This window comes from Chiloscyllium plagiosum, unplaced genomic scaffold (assembly GCF_037043375.1).
Source record: "Chiloscyllium plagiosum isolate Xiang-an unplaced genomic scaffold, Cpla_swu_hap1 HiC_scaffold_50, whole genome shotgun sequence".
Lineage (NCBI taxonomy): Eukaryota > Metazoa > Chordata > Chondrichthyes > Orectolobiformes > Hemiscylliidae > Chiloscyllium > Chiloscyllium plagiosum.
The window spans coordinates 21,152,965-21,176,301 of NW_028270188.1; the positions used below are offsets into that span (position 1 = coordinate 21,152,965).

Here is a 23,337-nt window from a genome sequence, read left to right on the forward strand (position 1 = left end):
TGGTGCTGTTGTGGAAATGTCACTGGATTACTAATACAGACCAGGCTAATGCTCTGGCAGCGGGTGGATGTTAAAAGCAATTAATAAAATATCGTGATCTAAAATCTGGGATCAGTAACAGTGACCTTGGAGCCAATATCGATTGTAAACAGAATTTCCTTCTCCAATGTACTTTAGGAAGTGAATCTCCCGTGATTTCCTGGGCTGGCCTAAAACTGACTCCAAAGACCCTGACATGTGATAAACATTTCAATGGTCTCTGAAACGGTCAATCAAGGCACTCATTTGAATCTAACTACTCCGAGGTCTGAAAGGATGAAACCGGACAGAACATCCGGCCTCAGCATCATTATCGGAAAAGGGAATGGGAACACAGTCCTGTCGACACTGCAGAGACCTCCTTCCTAACATCTGAGAGCTTGTGACAACATTTACAGAGCTTTCCCACAGACTGTACAGAAACAGCGGGAAAGGAGTAGGTCATACAACACATTGAGCCATTTGGTCCAACGAGTTTGCTACCCAATTCAAAGTAATGATGGTTGGCCCTTCATTTCCACACCGTACTCCTGCTCTCCCCCCACCCCTTTACTGTCTCTAAATCCTTACCTATAATCAATGTCTCGGTTTCCAGGTGCGAGCGAATTCCCCAGGTTCACCAGTCTGTGAGTGCAGACATTTATTCTCATTTCAACGCAGAGTGATCTGCTTCAAATCTGACTCACCCTGTCAGAGTTTTGTATATTTCACTGAGATCTCCACTCATTTTCCTAAACCCTGTGGAATACTGGCCCAGTTTCCCCAATCTCTGCTCCCACAACAAGCCCGTCATCCCAGAGACCAGTCTGGTCATCCTTCACTGCTCTCCATCAATGTCAGGTTTGTCCTTTATTAAGTGAGGAGACCAAAACTACACACAATACTGCACAATGTTCGAGATGGGGTCTCACCAGACCCTGTACAGCTGCAGTAAGACACCCTTTCTCCTGGACTCGCATCCCCCTGAAATGAAGGTCAATGCACCATTTATCTTCCTCACTGCTTTCTGTTTCTGCAATATTACTTTCAGCGTCTGGTGTACAAGGAGATGCAGATCCTTTTTAATGTTGCAGCGCCCCACTTGGTGGGTCTATATACACTGCTCAGCGTGCCAATTGACCTTCAATGCCATTAGGGAGGGAATTCCAGGATTCTGATCCAGCGACTATGAAGGAGCGATGGTATATTTTCAAGTCAGGATGGTGAATGGCATGGAGGGGAACCTGAAGATGACAGTGTTTCCATACATCTGCAGCCTTTGACCTAGATTGACGTGGTCGTGAGTTGGGAAGATGGACTCTGAGGATCTTTGGCGAATCATTTCATTGCAGCATATAGATAGTAAAACACTGCTGCTGCTGAGTGTTGATGGTGGAGCATTGTGGATGAAGGGACAGTCAAACTGGCTGCTTTGTCCTGAATGGTGTAAAGCTTCTTCAGTGTTGTTGGGGCTGCAATCATCCAGGCAAATTGGGAGTCTTCCATCACACTTCTGACTTATGCATTGCAGAGTATGGACAGAATTTTGGAAGTCAGGACGTGACTTACTCGCCGCAGTATTCCTAGCTTCGGACCTGCTCTTATAGTTACTGTGTTTATGTGGCGAGACCAGTGAGTTTCTGAGTAATGATTACCCACCAGGACTTTGATAGTGGGGGATTCAGTGATAGTAACACCATTGAATGCCAAGGGGCAGGTAAGATTGTATTTTATTGGTGATGGTCATGGTCTGGCATTTGTGTGGCCTGAATATTACTTGGCACTTGTCAGCCTGGATACTCTCCAGATCTTGTCATATTTGAACATGGACTGCTTCTGTATCTGAGGAGCCACAAATGTTGCAGAACATTGTACAATCATTGGCGAACATCCCCACTTCTGACCTTAAAGTGGAGGGAAGATCATTAATAAAGCAGCCCTGAAGAAGTTTTCGGCCACTGCCCGAGGGACTCCTACAGACTTGTCCTGGAGCTGAGTTAAGTGACCTTCATCAACCATGACCACCTTCCTACGTGTTAGGTATGATTCTAACCAGCAGGGAGTTTGCCCCTGATACCCCTTGATTCCAGTGTTGCTAAAGCCCCTTGATACCATACTTGGTCGAAGGCAGCCTTGATTTAAAGGGCTATCATTCTCATCCCACCTCTGGAATTCAGCTATTTTGTCCATGTTTGAACCACGATAATGAGGTCAGGAGCTGAGTGGCCCTGGTGGAGCCCAAACTGGGCGCCATTGACCACGGTATTGCTGAGCAGGTGCTGTTTAAAAGCACTGAGACATTCCCCCACTTTACTGATAATCGAGAGGAGACTGATGGAGTGGGAATTGGCCGGATTGGATTTGTTCTACTTTTTATATACAGGAGATACTTGGGGTAGTTTTTCACATAACCAGGGAAATGTCATTGTTGTAACTGGATTGAAACAGTTTGGCTAGGGGAGTGGCAAGTTATGGAGCACATGTTTTCAGTACTATTGGCAGAATGTTGTCAGAGTATGGACCCTTTGGAATATCCAGTATCTCCAACCGTTTCTGGATATCGCGTGGACTGAATCTCATTGGCTGATGACTGGTAACTGAATCGCTGTGGACCACTGGAGGAGGTTGAGATGGATCACCCACTCAGGATTTCTGACTGAAGATTGTTGCGAATGCATCAGCCTTATCTTATACATTGAGGTGCTAGTCTTTTCCATCATGGAGGAAGGGGTTATTTGTGGAATCTCTTCCTCCACTGGATTGTTTAATTGTCCTCAACGTTTCTCAACTAGATGTGGAAGGACTGCAGTGCTTAGCTCTGATCCTTAGCTCTGTCTATCACTTACTGCTTATGCTGTTTGGTGCACAAGGTGTCCTGTTTGGTGGCATCACCAGGCTGACACCTCATTTTCAGGTATGCCTGGTGCTGCTCCTGCCATCCTGAACGTCCATTGAACCAATGATGATCCTCTGGATTGATGGTAATTGTTGTGAGGGAGATATACCAGGCCATGAGGTCGTGTGGGTGTACAATTCTGCTCCTATAGATGAACCACAGAACCTTATGGACACCCAGACTTGAGCTGCTAGTTCTGTTCGAAGTCTGTCCTATTTCGCACCGTGATAGTACCACCCAAAATGGCGGAGTTTATTCTCAATGCGCAGGTGTGACTTTGTCTCCACAATGACTATGCGGTGGTCACTCTTACCAATACTGTCATGGACAGATACTTCTGCAACTGGCAGATTAGTAAGGCTGTGGTCAAGTCAGTATTTTCGTCTTGCTGGTTCCTTCACCACCTGCCACAGAACCAGTCTAGCAGTTATATCCTTTAGGACCCGGCCAGCTCGATCAGTAATGCTGTAGCTGAGATACTCTTGGAGGTGGACATTGAAAGCCTCCACCCAGAGTACATCTTGTGTCCGTGCTACCCTTAATGCTTCCTACAAATGTTGGTCAGCATGGAGGAGTACTGATTCTTCAGTTGAAAGAGGCTGGTACATGGTAATCAGCAGGAGGTTTCCTTTCCCATGTGCAAACTAATGCTATTAGACTTTATTGGATACAGAGTCAGTGTTGAGGACTCCAAGAGAAATTCCCTTCCAACTATATCCCAATGTGCCGCCACTTCTGCTGTGTCCGTCCTGCTGATGAGACAGGAGATATTCAGGGAAGGTGATGGGGAGTCTGGGATATAGTCTGAAATGGATCATCCACTCAGCACTTCTGACTGAAGATTGTTACAAATGAATCAGCCTTATCTTATAAACTTAAGTGCTGGGCTCTCCCATCATGGAGGCAGGGGTGATTTGTGGAATCTCCTTCTCCAGTGAATTGTTTAATTGTCCCCAACGTTTCTTGACTAGATGTGGAAGGACTTATACCTTACAGAACCTTAGAGACAATGTCAGACTGTTGCCTGACGAGTCTGTTTATTTCTATTAACTGTTTCCTGCCAGCTGTCCCGTTCTAGAAACATGGCCATACATTAGCCCCAATCCACTCAGATTTGATTTTGTAAACTGGGCTTGGAGATTTATCATTTTTTTTCTAAAACTCAACATGTTTTACATCCATTGCTTCTCTTTCATTTGTCTCCCAGTCTGTTTCTCAAACACAATTCCCATTCATAAATCTATGTTAGTGTTATGTATGACCATTACTTTCAGCCCCAATAATTTCTCCTAAACCATTTCCTTACTACGTTCTATGTTCCATGTACTCTATAATTTTCCCACACCAGACTTGGTTTTCCTTGTATTATTAGAAAGTTCTGTGAAGACGGAACTGAAGTAGTAGCTTCATAGCTCTGCCATTTCCCTGTTCCCCATTCTCCATTCTCTGGTTTCAGCCTGTAATGAAACTGCACTTGTTTTCTCATATTTCTCACATTGACATGATTTAACAAGTTATTACAGTTCACTCTTATAACCCTTGTGAATATATTCTTCTGAAACTCATCAATCCCTGCCTTAAGCTGCTCAATAATTGACCTTCCACACCAGACACTCACAGGAGCATAGACTCTGTGCCTAGAGAAGTACAGCACGATCAATATTAGTCCCAATTCCCTCCAGCAGGCCCATAGCCTAAAATGTCATTACACTTCCAAATGCTCGTCCAAGTACTTTTTAATGATTGTGAGGTTACCCGTGATAATTCCCCTCTCAGGAAGTAATCCCAGAACACAATAACCTCTCAGTGAAAAAAAAGTTTAAATCCTCTCTGAACCTCAAAGTTTTCACTTTAAAAGTGTGCTCGCTTGTTCTTGACCCTCTGACTAAAAGGAACATCTGTTGTCTATCCACCGTGTCCGTGTCGCTCATCATCTTATCCTTCTGAATCACGGGCCCCTCAGCTTTCTCTGCTCCAAAGTAAACAACCCGAGCTTATCCAGCCTCTCTCCATAGCTGATATAGTCCATCCCAGGGAACATCCTGGTGAATCCCTTCTGCACCCTCTCCAGTACAATCACATCCTTCCTGGAATGTGGCTCCCAGTACTACATACAGTACTCCATTTTGGACGAACCAAAGCCCTGTATTGCTCTTATAATCTACGCCCTGATTAGGAAACACAACACCCAAGGTCCACTTCTTAACTAGCCCATTAACCTTTCCAGTCACATTCAGGGATGTGTGGAGAAGCACACTCTGAGGTTCCCAGTGTGCTGCCATTCATTGTGTCCTCCCCTGCCTGGTTCCTTCTCCCAAAGTGCATCACCCCATATTTATCAGGGTTACATTCTATCTGCTATTGATTTGCCCATCTGACCATTCCATCTGCATCTTCCTGTAACTTCAGGCCTTCCTCCTTACTGCGAACCACCCAGCCAATCTTTATGTCAAACATACACTTACTTATCACATCTTCCCCCGATCTCCATCTGGCCCCTTCCACATTCACATCTTTTTTTTATGAATATCACAAACAATAAGGGACACAGCACTGATTCCTGTGGTACACTAGGATACATTGGTCTTCAGTCACACAAACAGCCTTCTCCCACCACCCTCTCTCTCCTGCTACTAAGACAAATGTCGTTGTAATTTGGCAACTTATCCATCATATTGTGAGATTTTACATTATTTTTCAGTTTCCCAGGTGGAAATTTGCCAAAGACCTTCCTACAATACTAAACAATCGACCTCCTCAAACTAATTCAATCAAATCCATTGCATGTGACTTCCTCCTGATAAAGTCATGATGATTATCCCTGGTCAAACCTTGCAACTCTGATTAGAGTTCAATTTTCCTTCCCTATTTTCTCCAGTATTTTCCTAAACAGTGATCTAATACTCGCTCGTCTATAGTTCCCTGGTCAATCTCTCCAACCCTTACTGTGAAGTGGAATCGTATTAGCAGTTCTCCAGTTCTCTGACACCTCCCCTATGGTCAGATTCTAATTAAAATATTCAGTCAGGGTCTTTCCTCCCTTGACCCCAACAACCGCCTGTGATACAACTCATTCAGACATGGAGATTGGACCAAATGTGTACAGAACAAACCTCAAATCCCTGCTCGTATTTTACATCAATCTGTTCAAGAGCTTCCTAGTCCATCTTCTTGAATTCTGTAGCTGCATCCTCCTTCTCCCAAGTAAAATAGATGTGAAGGTCTCATGTAACAATCCATAAATGTTCTCCAGCTTGACACACAGATTAACTGTTTGCTGATTATTCTGTTCTACTTGTCCGTGTAGAATATCGTGGGATTCTTCCTGATCTCGCCTACTTGTACTTCTCCATGTCCCTCTGTTATTCAGTACGCTCTATGTTTCTAAGTTTCACTGCAATCACCTCTCATGTTTTGAAACTCGAGATCACAGGCTGAGTTTCCACATCAGACAATCTTGCCATTTTAGGGATTAATCTGGATAATACCTTTTGCAGTTCCTCTGTAGTCAATATATTCTTTCTTAGATTGGGACTCCGAACGATACAAAACACTCTAAGTGTAGTCTCATGAACACTCGATGCAGCTGGTGCACGACATCCTCTCTATTCCAATTACATTCACATGAATGTAAACCTAATTTTTACTTTCCCATTTGCATATATTCTTCTCAATACCTCTCGCTTTAACTTTTCTTATGAGCTTACTGTGTGAGTTCTTTGAAAAGAAAAGCTCATGAATATCCAGCTATATGTTATACATTGGTTGTTCATTGCCTATGTCCACAAGAATCATCTTCAAACCATTCTAAAAAAATGTTTGCCACTTCTGGTTTTCCTTTCATCGATACATTCCCACACTCCCCAGTTATGTTATTACCTTCTAATTATCTAGTAGCATGTTCTTTGTAATCTTGTCCAACAGACACCTGACTGTGGATGGCAAGATAACTGGTCTGTAGTTCTCCACTCTCCAAATTCATCCTTTCTTAAACTGTTGGATAATATTTTATAACCTTATCCAGGTTGGCTAAATGCCGTTCTCTTTTTGATTTTCTTCTCAGTTTCTTAGCCATCCTTTGCTGGGTCCTACATTTCTCTGAATCCACTGGCTTACTGCAACACTTGGCATTTTTCTAAGCTGCCTCCTTTCATCTAATAGGTAAATGAAGGTGGGGTTGAAAGTGATAATCGGAGAGTAGGGTAGACCAGATTTATAGGAAGGAAGGTGGACACATAGTAACATTCAAAAGGGCGGTGCTGACTTGGAAGGTTGGAGCGAGATAAGGTGGGATTAGGGGAAATGGAGAAATGGTGAAATCCACTATGATCCCCTGTGGTTGGAGGGTCCCAAGACAGAAGAGGAGGCTTTCTTCCTCATGGCTTCTGGTGGCTCAGGTTTGGTGATGGATCAGGCCTAGGCCCCTCATGTCCTTGGCAGAATGGGAAGGGGAGTTAAAGTGCTCAGCCACAAGGCAATGGAGGTGTTCAATGTGGCTGTCCCAGAGATGTTCTCTGAAATGATCCACAAGTTGATGTTCTGTCTCGCCAATATAGAGAAGAACACATTGGGTTTAATGGATGCAGTAGTTGAGGTGTTCTGTCTCCCTTCGTCACCTATCACTTTCAACCCCACCTTCATCTACCTATCACAATCCCTGCTAACCTCCCCCCTGTCGCACCCCCTTCTCATTTATCCCCCAGTCCGCTTGGCCCATAAGCTTCATACCTGATGAAGTGCTTATGCCCGAAACATCGATTTATCTGCTCTTAGTATGCTGCCTGACTGTGTTTTTCCAGAATCACACTCTTCGACTCTGATCTCCAGCATCTGTCGTCCCCACTTTCTCATCACTCCTTCATGGCTTGCATGACTCAGATTTATAACGGTTACTTCAAATAAAACAAAAACTGCCGTGTACTCAAACAGCATAAAAGAAAACCAATACATTGTGGTCACTGTTCCCAAAAGGTACTTTCCAGCAAAATTTTCAATTAGCTCTTCTGCTCACTCAACACCATTTCCTAAATAACCTGATCTCGAGCTCAGTGCTCGACATAATGTTCATGTAAACCATCTCGCACGTGGTCACGAAATCCATTTTTCCCAGCATTAGCATTCAATTGGGTTAACACAGTTTAGATATAATTTAAACAGTAAATTATTACTGCAGTCGCCACAAAGGTGAATATCTCATTTCCTATTTTATAACATGTCCAGCATTTGTACTGCAGCTTTCACTTTGATATATAACTCCCATTAATGTTTGCTCCTCCTTGCTGTTTGTGCGCTCCACCTTACAAGATTCTGTAGAATCTGAGCGACGTGGGCTCTGGGGAGATTAATGGTAGAGATCATCTCACCACATCATTTATGATCTTCTCAAACATTAATTTATCCAGATCTCCCGTTATGCTGATGGAGTAGAGAAGGACAATGATCTTCCAACAATGGTCTGTATTCCTCCAGAGAGCTGAGACAGCTCTAACCTGGGTGGGAACCTTACAACAGGCTGGTAAAGTGTTGCTGCTGCTGTAAAGGGTCTTAGTCAGATCACATCTGGAGTAGTGTGTACAGATTTAATCTCTTCAATGAAGAAAGGATGTTGTTATATTGGAAGCAGCTCAGAGATGGTTCCTTCAGCTGATTCTTGAAATGAAGGTGCTATCTTATAACGAAAGGGTGATCAGGTTGACCCAGTAGCCATTGGAGTTTACAAAAATTAAAGAGTGTCCTATTTCAACATAGATGACAGAAGGAGCCAACAAGTGAAGCAAATTACGCAGATAGTGGAGGAACCATTCCGTTCTCCAGCCTGTTACACAGGAACAACAGGGGGATATTAAGGCCTTCGAGCCTGTTACACCAAAACAGGACGAGGCTAGTCAGCCCCTGGAGCCTGATATACATTTACAGAAGGAGGCCAATCAGCCCCTTGAGCCTATAACAGTAGGCCATGCTGCACCAGTATCCTGTTAAACAGTAACAGGATCAGTCCATTCAGCCTCCTCAAGTCTGTAACATAGGAACTGGAAGAGGTCACACAGTGACTCGAGCTTGTTACACTGGGATAACAGGAGGTCATTCAGACCCACCGAGTCTATTTCAAGGGTGTTGGATAAGGATAAAAACGATCTGTGACTTCTTTCATGAGAAAGGAAGAGGTAATTCAGACACATGTCTGTTGTATGGGAACAAGAGAAGACCAATCACTCCCTCGGTCCCATCTCCAGGATACATGCAGAAACCGTTCAGTATCTCCACCTGTTATGGGGAAATATGAGAAGCCCCATCAGTCCCTCAAAATGTTACCCAGCAACAGGAGGATTCCATAAGCCCCCAACCCCCTAACGCATCAATGGGAGAAGGTCATTCTGGCCTTGGAGACATCAGCATGGGAACACCAGAAAGACGTCAGCCCATCGAGATTGTACACCAGCAGTCAGTCACACATGCCTCAAACAGCAATTGGAGCTGATATCTTAAAACCTTTTGCCCATTAAACAGGAATTCAAAGAAAACGTAAAGGTTTTCAAAAGGGAAGAAATTATAATAACTGTTACATTTGGGCGTAAAACGTAATGATAAACTATTGTAATTTAAGACAATTATTAGAATCCATTGTTGAGGACATTTGCAAAGTTAAACCAAAATCCATTGGAGTCAACATGGTTTTACAAAGGTTAAATCGAGTTTGAAGTGTTTGCTTGAGTTACTTAAAGATATGACAAGCAAGGTGGATAGTAGGATTCCTGGAGATGGAATGTATCTGGTCTTCCTGAAGGCATTGGATGTGTCACTTCTCCAAAGTGTAAGTGGTAAGATCAGACAACATGGGTTTGGGAGTAATTTATTAGCTTGTATTGAGGATTGGTTAACCAACAAAATGCAGTCAGATGGAATAAATGTGTCATTTTATTTTGGAAAATGCAATTTGTGGTGTGCCATTGATTTCAGTTCTCATTTGCGATCAATAGTATTACTGTACTCGGTTGACGGGATAGAAAATACGATACCACATTTTCAGATAACACTAACATTGGTGAGAAATTACTTCAGAATTATAATGCAAGAGATTTAAAACTACATGGATAGGTTGTGTGAATGGGCCAACATTTGGCAAGGAACATTAAAGTGAATAAATATGGGGCTATTCAAGTTGGCCAGTATAATAAAAAGACAAATTATTATCTAAATGGAGAGAAAGTTCAAAGTGTTTAGGTGCAGAGGGATCTGGGTGCCTGCTTGCATATCACAGAAAACCTGCTTGTGGGTACTTCAAGTAATGAGAAATGCAAGCATAATTTCAGTGTTTATTTATAAAAGGATAGAGTAGAAAAGTGGGGAGTGTTGCTGTAGCTATGCAAGGCATTAGTGAGGCTGCAACTGAAGTACAGTTTGGGTGTCCTACAGAATGAGGTATTTGCATTGTAGGCAATTCAGAAGAGCTTCATTAGATTGATTCCATATTTGAAGTGTTTGTCTTATGAAGAGAAATTGAGCAGTTTAGGCCTATACTGTCGAGTTTATAATAATAAAAGGAGATTTCATTGAGATCTGTAAAATGCTAAATGTAATTGAAAGTGTAGGTTTGGAGAGAATTTTCTTTCCTGTGGCACAATATACAACAAGAGACGAGGGTTTAGGATGGAGAGATAGCAGGAAAGTGGAACAGAGGCCGCGTTGACATCAGCCTCATCGAGAGTTTGGATTCCTCACAGATGCTCCTTGTTCTTATTCAGCCCTTCGACTGTGTTGGATAGGAATGGGGGAGGCCTGGGTATCATCCAGGAAGCAGGCACTCAGGATAAATCAATCTCAATCAGTTAGACAGAACGTAAGCAGTAGGGTGACACAGTGACCAGCACTGGGTTCTCAACTATTTTCAATCTATATTAATGATTAGGAGAATGGAACAGATATACAGATGCTGAGTTTGGTGATGTCGCTGTGGTAAGGAAGTGATTAAATTATCAAGAGAGGGTGGAGAGTCTGCAAATAGATTCAGAGAGGTAAAGGCAATAGATAATAGTTTGGCAGGTCGAATTTAGCATGATATCATCTATCATTTCATTTACAGGAATAATGGAAGGCAGTATGTGACTGAAATGGAGAGGGATTACAGGATTAAATGATACTGTGTACTGGGGGGTTCACTCAGACCCGTTCAGACATGGGAAGTTTTGCTCCATCCCTGATCGTCAGCTCCCAGACACTCCAAGTGACCCCATTGCTCTCCGTACACATGTAATACTTTGATGTGGTTGGTTGGAGATGGGGATGATGTTTTGAAATGTGCATCAAGGGGACGGCCTTTATCCAAGATATATTCATTTCTTTCTACGTGGAGACCCGATGACGATGGGAATGGCTGACTGCTTCTGAATGAAGAGGCCGTGATTGCTGCCAGGACAGTGGGTATTCACCAACATGAAGTACTGTGCATGGACACACTGTAACATTAATAGAGAGAGAGCTCCTTCAGTTCCTCTACCTCTCCCTATTGATATAGTTACTCCGCAGATGCCATGTACACCATCGGGAATCCCACTATACTTGATACACCCGGCAGCTCCCTGCTGTGGAAGAAACAATGTGTTGACCTCATCCACCATATACATACTCCGTCACCGTATGGTGACACTGATGTTGAGATACTGGGAAATGATGGATATGTCACCCAGTCCTGCCTGGAAAGTTCTGGATCATAGAAGCTGAATGAAACTGTGACGCTAACAGCCACTTGCAGCACTGTCCTCCGCCTGGTGTGAAGCTGCAGGCCATGTTGAAGGAGGTGACACCGCTCTGTGACCAGCTCCTTGTTCAATCAGGGTCCCCTCACACTTTGATCCTAGGTTAGGTGGAGTTGGGAAGCTGTTCCTGGAAAACCCGGGGTGGATACCGCAGATCGCTTTCCCCACACACCCTCACCGCGTGGTTTCAGAGCTTCCCCTCTCTGCAGCCTCTGCTCCGTTTGTTGATCATGTTACAGACCCAGATGTTGTAACTACAATCCCAATGCTCCATCCCGAGTTGGGTCAGCAAATCCTCAGGTCTCCCTGAATGTCTGAGGCAACTCACAGCACAACCTCCAGCAAACCATTCCCCAACTCCTCCACTAACTTTTCAATAACTGGAGTCAATCAAAAACCCCTCGGCTACAGATCCCCGCAAAATATTTTAAGAAGGCCGCTTAGACCCAAAGCTTTCCTTATTTTGAATATAGATGGGAAGTGTGCGTTCCAGATATGTTGTGACTGGTCAAACCACTCGACATTAAGCACAATATAATATAATCTATTCAAATGATTTAGTTAAAATCCAATCAAAGGAAAGAACATTTTGGGATGGCTTATATGTTGGAACACTTACACAACAATAGATACCGTACCTTCTTGGTATACACCGCTTGACACAAAGATATATTCAAATACAGATTCTTACATGCAATTTTCCGATCCCGGAGAAATCAACATCAACAAGAGATCTCAACGAGAAAAGCAGCTACGGATCATGTATTGAAACTCCCAACCCTGCTGGGATCCCCAACAGCTTCTGAATGTTGCAGCTAAAAACCAAACGAGAAGACCTGGTGTGTGAGAACTGGCCACTGCCCTTCGATTGTTACCACCGTTTAATGAAACCTAAAGGCCTCCTCAGTTATTTACTTAAACAGTGTTTCGACAGCAGTTCTGCACCTCTGCCTTTATAACCTCTCTTCAAAAACAACCTAAGAGAAACTAACCTCTTTACAGTGATAGTATACTCACAACTCCTCCTTTAATAAAATGATCCATCAATATACAAAGATGGATTAATTTTAGACCTCCTAATCGTCCTCTATTTGTAGACTGAAATGCATATATAGGTAAAAACAATGACTGCAGATGCTGGAAACCAGATTCTGGATTAGTGGTGCAGGAAGAGCACAGCAGTTCAGGCAGCATCCGAGGAGCAGTAAAGTCGACGTTTCGGGAAAAAGCCCTTCATCAGGAATACAGGCAGAGAGCCTGAAGGGTGGAGAGATAAGTGAGAGGAGGGTGGGAGTGGGAAGAAAGTAGCATAGAGTACAATAGGTGAGTAGGGGAGGGGATGAAGGTGACAGTCGGGGGGAGGGTGGAGTGGAGAGGTGGAAATGAAGATAGACAGGTAAGACAAGTCATGGGTACAGTGCTGAGCTGGAAGTTTGGAACTGGGGTGAGGTGGGGGAAGGGGAAATGTGGAAAATGTTCAAGTCCACATTGATGCCCTGTGGTTGAAGTGTTCAGAGGCGAAAGATGAGGCATTCTTCCTCCAGGCTTCTGGTGGTGAGGGAGCGGCGGTGAAGAAGGCGCAGGACCTCCAGGTCCTCGGCAGAGTGGGAGGGGGAGGTGAAATGTTAGGCCACAGGGCGGTGTGGTTGATCGGTGCTGGTGTCCCAGAGATGTTCCCTAAAGTGTTCTGCTATGAGACGTCCAGACTCCCCAATGTAGAGGAGACCGCATGTCGAAGGCTCCTTTAGGGCCTTGGATGGAGGTGAGGGAGGAGGTGTGGGCGCAACTTTTGCAATTACTGCAGGGGCAGGGGAATGTGCCAGGATGGGAGGGTGGGTTGTAGTGGAGCGTGGACCTGACCAGGTAGCCACGGAGGGAACGGTCTTTGCAGAAGGCGGAAAGGGGTGGGGAGGGAAATATATCCCTGGTGGTGGGGTTCGTTGGGAGGTGGCGGAAATGTCGGTGGATAATTTGGTTTATGCGAAGGTTGCTAGGGTGACAGGTGAGCACCAGGGGCGTTCTGTCCTTGTAACGGTTGGAAGGGTGGGGTCAGTGGGCGGAGGTGCGGGATGTGGACGTGGTGCGTTGGAGGGCACCTTTAACCACGTGGGTAGGGAAATTGCGGTCTCCAAAGAAGAAGGCCATCTGGTGCGTTCTGTGGCAGAACTGGTCCTCCTGGGAGTAAATACGGCAGAGGCGGAGGAATTGGGAATATGGGATGGCATTTTTGCAAGAGGAAGGGTGGGAAGAGGTGTAATCCAGGTAGCTGTGGGAGTCGGTGGGTTTGTAAAAACTGTCAGTGCCAAGTCGGTCGTCATTAATGGAGATGGAGAGGTCCACGAAGGGAAGGGAGGTGTCAGAGATGGTCCAGGTAAATTTAAGATCAGGGTGGAATGTGTTGGTGAAGTTGATGAATTGCTCAACCTCCTCGCAGGAGCACGAGTTGGCACCAATGCAGTCATCAATGTAGCGGAGGAAGAGGTGCATATATATATTACATTGACTCTGAACATACAAATGTTTACAACTAGATTCGATTTCAGTCATTTTACTCCTGCCACAGAATGCCTTTGTCTTTCTTCATCCAAGTCTCCACAACGTGTCAAAACTTACTTTTTCTCGCCCTGTCACCTGCATAATTTGAAATTGAATGGCAGCAATAATAAGCTCAGTTGAAGCAGGCTGGTATTCTTCTCCCTAAACTTCTCCAAAAGCTTTAAGGGGTCACGATCAGTGATAAAGATTTGTCTCAGGTATGTTATTCGCAATTTAAATGCTGAAATGTTGTAATGCCAACGCCAAGCTCAAGGCCTCCTTCCTCACTGTGGAATAAATCTGTTGATGTTTCCACTGGACACTCTGACCACACATTACGTAATGGAGCACTTCTCAGCTCTCCAATAGTCCCTCTGAATGACATATCTCCTCATGTCTCAGCGTAAAAGAGTTACATCCTTCTGTATCTCTTAATGCTATAACCTGTTTACCTGCTACTCCTGGCCTATGCCAGTAAACCTTACTCTCACAGGGATATGTTTTAAGAAGGTCTCGTACATTCTTCTCAATCCCTCACAGAAACCAAACTTTGATTTCTGAACTCAATCATCATCATCAGCCATTACAGTTTCTAATCTTGCCGTTTTAACAGTCTGCTCTTCCACACGACTTCTCACGACTGCAGGAAGTGAATTGTTGAACTTCTCCAAAATAAGAATCTCTCTGAGAATGTCACAACTTTGCTCTGTTTTTAATATCCTTACCCACCTTTCAAATTTACTTTGTTAGATTCTTTCAAACTCAATGTGCGTTTAACCACGGACGCTATTTTAGATTCCTGAAACACTGTCTGTCGGCTTCTGGCACAAGCTCATATGCACTTCAGATGGCTTTCTTCACCTCCTCCTACTCCCCAGACACCGCCTCCGATAGAGATGCAAATGCCAATCAGCTTTGTTGAATCAACATGTTCACTGGGAACTGCATTTGTTTAGCCACTTTCTCAAGTGAAATTAAAAAGGCTCCCCCATCATTCTCATCAAATTTAGATAATGTCTGGATGTATTTAAACATAACCCCATCAAGCCTTTGGCTACTATAGGGTTGCTCATCCTCACTATCCTCCTCATCCAGCCTACCGTCTACCTTCATCACCACCTTCTATGCCCACTTTCCTCTCTAATTACTAACCTTTGAAGTTAAATCTCTCTGCTTTTCTTCTTTCTTAATCTCTCTTTCTTCTTCATTTCCTGTTCTTTAATTTCTACTTTTCAACATAATTCAAACTGTTTCAATTCCTTCTCATGTTCACGGTGCCTCATTTGAAATTGAATTCTCGCCATTTCCAAAGACTTTGATGGCGCTTCCACCAAATGTAATTGCTGAGCTATAGCTGTAATCATCTATCATTTTCTCACAAACAAACGCAACCCCAACTCCAGCCTGTCTGCCAATTCCTACAGCTTTGCCTTCATTACCTTTTGTAAAACACCCAACTTCACTTCTTCCACACCCAGAGAACTCTCAGTGACTGAAAGAATCTTTATACACAAAATACTGTTTAAACCAACTGAATTCAACATCGGGCACAAGAGACACTAACAGCTACCATCCGCGACCTTTGAACCCAATAGCTTCCCGGTGCGTGCTCTCCAGTGTCTGCATGAGCTTATTCTGGATTCGCTGGTTTCCTCCCACAATCCAAAGGTGTGCATGACAGGTAAATTAGCCATGCTAAATTGTTTGTAGTTTTCAGGGATGTGTGGGTTCGGAGTAAATGTGTAACAACAGGGTCGAGGAATGTGTCTTGGTAGGTTACTCCTCGGAGGGTCGGTGTGGACTTGTTGGGTCGAATGGCCTGCTGGCACACCGTAGGGATTGTAATTCTAAACCCAATTTGGTGTTACCGATTTAGAACCAAACAAGAGACCCCAGTTTGCTTTGGACCAACCAGACTGCCTCAAACTATTTTAAGCAGGTAGCTTGGATACGAACCTTTTCGTATTTTAAAGGTAGTTGTGAAGTGGGTGTTCCAGATGTGATGCTACACGTCACACCACTCACCATTAATTAAACCACAATATATTTAAACATTCTAATGATAAGCCATACAAAATGAAGAGGATTTTAGAATAACTTAACTATTGGAAACATTAACCAAATAATGGATACAGTACCTTCTACAAATGAACTGTTCCAATATACTAACATCACCTAAACACACTCCATGTTAAAGAGGAGCATTCAGACATACAGTTCTCCAATCCAGGAGTAAACCGCATCAAGTGAAGCTTCAGAGAGAATAGCAGCTCGGGATAATTTTCTAAAACTTCCAACCCTTCTGGGACACAACCACCTGGTGACTTACAGCTGTAAGGAAAAAACTAGAAAGCCTGGTCTATGCGAGCTGGCCATTGTTACTACTATTTATGAAAAACCCTAAAAGTCTCGTAAGTTATTTACTTGAGCCATTTCAGTAGGCAGTTTGGCCTTTAAGACATCTTGTTAAAAAAAGAGAAAATAACCTTTTATTTTTAAAGAAAATGACAGCATTGTCACACAATTTAGATGCCTGGTCCTTTACTCAATGGGCTTCCCCGAGTTACTGATCGCAAGGTCACCTGAGTGGGGCAAACACAGGTACAGTCCAAGTTACAAGGATGAGTCTCATAACTTCTGAAACATGCCTGTCCATGGCCATCACATGTGACATACCGGGAAGTGAACAACAGCCTGACACACACCATTTCATTGTTTCTGAGCTACACAATGCTAGCACTCGAAACATTAGGGAGAGAAAACCTAGGGAAAGATACAGAGGGGCTGAGAGATTCACATTAAAGACAGAAACAGGCAGTTAATTAACTGGGAGGAGGTTGTGGAAATATGGGGAAAAAAGACAGAGCAGTGGGACTGACTGGAGAATGTAAGATATTCGAGAGTAAAATTACAAGAATGAGAACTTTGAATAAAGGCATTGTCAGATCAGCTGAAATGGTTTGTTACATCAAATTCTCAATCTGCTTACAACAACACCACAAACAACATGAACCGGGGCAAGATGACAGCCCAGCACGGAGAGCTGTGCAGAACATGCGAGTGTGTTGCTCAGTAAACTGCACTATCTGCCCAGCATGGAGAGTACTGCAAACTTTACGATCATATGCTAACTATACTCGCATCAGATTACTGCCTACAATGGGAAGGTTTGCTCTGTGTGTGTGTGTGCGCGCGTGTGTGTGTGTTCATCAGAAACTGAGAGAGAGTGCGTGTGCGTGCGCGATTGGCGTGGTTGAATGCGAAAGGAACACACGTGAAGGAAACTATTTTACATACGAACAACTGGCAGGCTTTTGGATAATCGACAGAGAGAGAACGAGGGAAGTTTCATGGACGGATGAGGGAAAGTGTTTGAGAATGTTAAAATAAAGGCATTGCCATACACAATAGCAATATACTCGGCATGCACATGAATGACAGATTGATGGGAGTTTGGTGTGAGTTCGAATCAGATTTGCTTCGGCAGGTTTGAAGCCGGGAGCGTCAGCAGCAGATTATTATCATCATTAAGACTGTATTTTATAACTCAAGGTTCAAACAGGAGATGGAATAAGCCAGTGAGATGCATTGTGGAGTGATAACTATTTCAAGTTAGAAATGGTCAGGGCATGGTGTCAGGAATCAGCTCATGGTCAAAGGGATCACCCACACATTTATGACTCGTCTGTTTCAGCCGCAGATATTGGCCAGAGATGGGATGAAAACACTAGAAAAAAGTGGAGTTTGTAACCAGAACAGTAGACAGTGACCTCCATGCTCTTAATATTTAAATAACAAAGGCAAATATACAATACATTGCGGTTCTCCGCTGAAACCGAGGAGGTCAACATAGAGACCCATGAGTAACACTGCCAAAGCAGAGGGAGGCAGTAATTGAACACCTTCATTGATGTAGCTAGTAGTGGTCTGTAGAGATTGAACATGAACAATAATAGTGGCCAGAAGTGTAGAATATATGAAAGAACAGTAATACAGTCATAACAGGTTTGTAGAAAAAACCTGGACAGTGACACTTACCAGGAACACCAACGATAGCCAGGAAAGGATAATAAAAATATTGAATAATGCGAAGAGCATAATAAATCTGGAATGACAAGGACAACCAATAAAATGCAGAAAGATACCAAACATAATCGGATAAACTCCTGTCTATTGTTGGAACATTCCAGTCTAATGTTCCCAGATTCTGATCCATTTTTGTAACATTCCAGTCCAATATTGTCAGAGTCTGGTCCATGTTTGGAACATTCCAGTCTAATGTTCTAAGAGTCTGATCTCTCCTCCTCCTCTCCCTGGGTCTGCTGTTCCCTGTCAGTGCTGTCGGTGATGCTCCCTCTCATGTTATGGGATAACACATTGAAAGACGCCCATTTATCGTTGAAAGATGGAAATCCTCCACTGGGATAACTAGAATCCACGAAGACTGGTATTATTCACAGTCACTGAACAAATAGGATCAGTTAACCAGTTCCATACATCACTTTTCATATCATTATAAAAGGGAACAGTTACTGGGTTTGAATGGAATGGATAAGGGTTGCTGAGGGATGAACCATAAATCTTTCAATGTTTTAATCATTTTTTTCCTTGCATACGAGAGTATTAACAGGACAGTGCAAGGCTCTATATATGTTCCACTCTGTTTATGAAAGGAAGCAGTTATAAAATAACAGATCGGCTACATAAAAAAAAACGTCGGGTGGGCAAGTTTCTAGATACCTGAACACAAAGTATGATACTTATTATCTGGTGTGAGGCTACTCCTGCTTTTAATGCCGTGTTTCCAGAACCTTCCTTAATCTTGAGACAGAGCACTGAGACTGCTGCTCAGGAACAGGCCGAAGCAATTCTGTCCCTATGGACCTCTTACAGAGGGATAAGAGAAGGCCATTCAATCCATATTAGCCTGTTGCTACTTGAAAAGGTGGAACGCTGGAACATTAGCACATTTTGCAAACAAAATCATTCAAAATAAAAGGAATTGTCGCTGCAGCTGTATGAGGTGTTACTAAGAGGGCACCTGGAGTACATTGTGTTATTTGTGTTCCGGTAACTGAAAAGGGATGTACCTCCATCAGATATAGTTTAATGGCTGCTCATAATCCAAGGGTTGCTGTGTCATTTAATGTCTCGTGGCTGTTATAAAGGGACAGGAGGAGGCTATTCAACCTCTCGAGCCTGTTACAGAGGGGCAGGAAATATTTACTTAACATTTCAAGTCTGTTACAAATAAATATTAGTTTTATAATAGTTATGGAATAGGAAAGACCTGATGTAAACATTAAAGTTCTAACTTTGAATAAGGCCAATTTTGAAAGAGTTAGGCGAGCCCTCTGAAAGGCTGATTTCGATATGCTGTTCACAGGGAAAGGGATGGTTGGAAAATGCAAGGCCATAAAAACTTGGATCCAGTGAGTTCAGAGCCAACGTGTTCCTATTAGTGAGATGGGCAAGGCTGTGGGTGCAGGGATTGCTGGATGGCTAGATATATTGATGTTCTGGTCAAGGTAAGCAATGACGCATATGTCAGGTAAACAGAGCTGAAATCAAGTGAAACCCCAGAGGAGTATAAGGGCAGCAAATGTATAGTCAATGGTGAAATCGGGCCAGAAAAATGTGAACACGGGTTGGCTTTAGAAATATGGTTAACGAGGTATTGACAAATTTCTACAAATCTGTTCGTGGCAAAAGATTAACTAGGGAGAAAATAGGGCACATTAAAGATCAGTAAGGCTACCTATGTGTGGAACCACAAGAGATGGAAAAGATATAAACAAGTATTTCTCCTCAGTATTTAATGTGGTGGAGGTTACAAGAGTGAGAAAATGAAGAAGTGTATAGTGATATCTTGAAAAGTATCTATATTACAAGGAGGTGTTGGACATTGGAAAACACATAAAGGTGAACAAATCCCTGGGACCGGATCAGTTGTATCGCAGACGATTGTGGGAAGCTAGTAAAGAGATTGCTCAGACTTTTGCTGATATATCAGTATTATTGATTTCCACAGGTGAGGCATCAAAAGACTGGAGAGCTGCTAACATAGTGTCATCATTTCAGAAAGAAACGAAAAACCAGGTAACTATAGACTGGTGAGCCTGACGTCAATAGTGACTAAATTGATGGAGGGGACTTTGGGGGAAAGGATGTATATGCATTTGGAAAGACAAGGACTGAAGAGTGCTTTGCACATTGGACATCACGTCTCACTGACTCGGTGGAATTTTGTGAGGAAGTGATGAAGATGATTGATGAAGGCAGGATAGTGATGTTGTCTTTATGGAATTCAGTAAGAAAAGCAAAATGTTCTACATGGTAGACTGGTTAGCAAGGTCAGACTGCCTGGAATCCAGGGAGAGCTCGCCATTTAGATCCAAAATTTTCTTGAATATTCAAGATAGGGCGTGACAGTGGACATTTGCTCATTAAACTTGGAGACCTGTGACCAGTGGTGTGCCACAAAAGTCAATAGTGAGTCCACTGCCTCTTGTCACAGATACAAATCATTTGCAATTGAGCACATGAAGTACGGTCAGTAAGTTTGTAGATAATTCCAAATTTGGTGGTGCAGTCGACAGTGAAGAATGATATCTCAGAACAAAGTGGAAACTTGATTAGGTGAGCCGAGGGGTGACAGATGGAGTTAAATTTAGATAAATGTGAGGTGTTGCATTTTGGCAAGACAAATCAGGGCAAGACATGTAGGTAGTGCCCTGTCGAAAGTTGCCAATCAAAGAGAACTCCATTGAAATTATAGAATCCCTACAGCGAGGAAACAGGATTTTCGGCCCATCAAGGCCTCACCGTCCCTCGAAACAGTATCCAACTGGACAAACCTCTACCCTATCCCTCTGAGCCTGCATTTCCCATGGCTAATCCACCTCGCCTACACATCCCAGGGTACTTGGGGCAATTTAGCATGGCCAATCTACACTTGCCTGTATATCTTTGTACTGTGGGAGGAAAACGTAGTACCCGGAGGAAACTCATGCAGACACTGGGAGAATGTGCAAACACCACACAGGCAGTCATTCAAGGATAGAATTAAACCCAGATCGCTGCGCTCTGAAGCAGCAATGCTAGTCACTGAGCTGCTGTGTCACCTTGTGGTGCAGGTTCTCCGTTCCTTGAAAGTGCCGTCACAGGTAGACAGCGCAGTGAAGAAGGCACTTGGTGATCTTTCCTTTATTGGTACTTGCTTTGAGTCTATGCGTTTGCAAGACATGTTGCATCTGTACAGGACATTGGTTCGGCCACATTTGTAATACTGCTTTTAATTCTGGTCACCCTGCTGTCGGAAAGATGTTGTCAAACGTGAAAGCGTGCAGAAGAGATTTAAAAGAATGTTGCAGGTGTTGGAGGGTTTGAGCTACAGGGAGAGTTTGAATAGGCTGAGGCTATTTTCAAGCGTTGAAGCTGAGGGGCCATCTTAAAGAGGTTTATAAAATCATGACGGGCATAGATAAGGTATGATTCGGAGGAGCTGGTGTTGGACTGGGGCGTACAAAGTTAAAAATCACACAACACCAGGTTATAGTCCAACAGGTTTAATTGGAAGCACACTAGCTTTCGGAGCGACGCTCCTTCATCAGGTGATTGTGTGATTTTTAACATAGATAAGGTAAACAGTCAACGTCTTTTCCCCAGCATAGGCAAGTCGAAAATTACAGGACAAAGGTTTAAGGTGAGAGGAGAAAGTTTTATCAAGGGAAATGAGGTACAATGATAGACTGCTGTGTGTATGGTTTGAGCACCCAAAAGAGGTGGCGGAGCCACACACAATTACACCATTTAAAAGGCATTTGAATGGGTACGTGCATGGGAAGTGTTTAGAGGGATATGGGCCAGGTGCTGTCAAGGGGGACAAGATAAATTTAGGATATTTGGTCAGAATGGACGGCTGGATCAAGGGTCTTTTTCCATGCTGTACATCACTGAAACTCTGTTGACTCTTGAGTGTATAACACAGGAACCGGAAAAGGCTACTCTGGTTCTGAATTCTGTCAGTCAGCTTGTTTGCTCAATTACTGAGAGTCAAATACAAAAATACATCATTCAGATTTTGATGGTGTTGTGCAGAAACAAGAGAAAGGCTTTTAGTCAAGAGAAGCTGTAAGGAATGTGAAGAGGCCATTCAGTCCCTCAACTCCATTCTACAGAAGCAGCAGGTGAGCACAGAACGATTGGAGCTTGTTAGTCGGTAGCAAGAGGAAGACATCTACTTTCACAAACTTGGGATTAGGAGGCAGCACTCAGTTGCTCAAGACTGGGACACAGGAACAGGAGGGAGTCTCTCAACTGCTCGAGACTTGGATAGAGGAACAGTAGGGAGTCACTCAACTGCTCAAGACTCTGACACAGGAACAGCAGGCAGTCACTCAACTGCTCGAGACTCGGACACAGGGACAGGACGCAGTTACTCAACTGCTCGAGACTCGGACACAGGGACAGGAGGCAGTCACTCAACTGCTCGAGACTCGGACACAGGGACAGGACGCAGTTACTCAACTGCTCGAGACTGGGACACAGGAACATGAGGCAGTCACTCAACTGCTCGAGTCTGGGAAACAGGAACAGGAGGGAGTCATTCAACTGCTCGAGACTGGGTCACAGGAACAGGAGGCAGTCATTCAACTGCTCGAAACTAGGGCACAGGGAAATCTGGAGGCTAGTGAGGCCCGAGGATCCTGTTACGCAGGAACAGGAGGAGGTGACTCCCTCCCCACCAGTATGGGACACTGGGAGAGAAGTGGAATTTGCCTGTTACAAATAGAAATAGATGAATAAGTTACATTCGTGGTCCACACAATCCTGCCCCACCATTCACTCAGACCATGGCTGATCTGATTGTGATTTCCTCATGCCATTTTATGGAGACTGCCGTCTCTGCAGCCTCTGCTCCATTTTTGGTCATGTTACAGACCCAGATGCTGTAACAACAGTCACCATCACTCATCCAGAGGGTCGGGTCTAATCGGATGAGTCAGGATTTGAAGGGTCCAATCACAAGAATGAAAATACAAAATAAAGGCTTTGCCAGAAGTTTCGTTCTCTCACATTCGTAATCCAACTCACATAACCAGCCCATCCATTACATATTCAGGATGGAGCACT

General features: G+C 43.7%; 1 protein-coding gene across 1 annotated transcript in view; it reads right to left on the minus strand.

The window, feature by feature from the left end:
* The window catches only part of LOC148135254 (putative G protein-coupled receptor 139), an 85,350-nt gene extending 62,223 nt beyond the window's left edge, over nucleotides 1-23,127 (minus strand). The window contains exons 1-2 of the mRNA XM_087985034.1: nucleotides 23,114-23,127; nucleotides 18,241-18,485 (exon numbers count right to left, since the gene is read on the minus strand). Coding sequence (XP_087841160.1) covers nucleotides 18,241-18,485; nucleotides 23,114-23,127 — 259 coding nt within the window. The remainder of the gene's footprint in view (nucleotides 1-18,240; nucleotides 18,486-23,113) is intronic.
* Nucleotides 23,128-23,337: the final 210 nt, after the last annotated feature.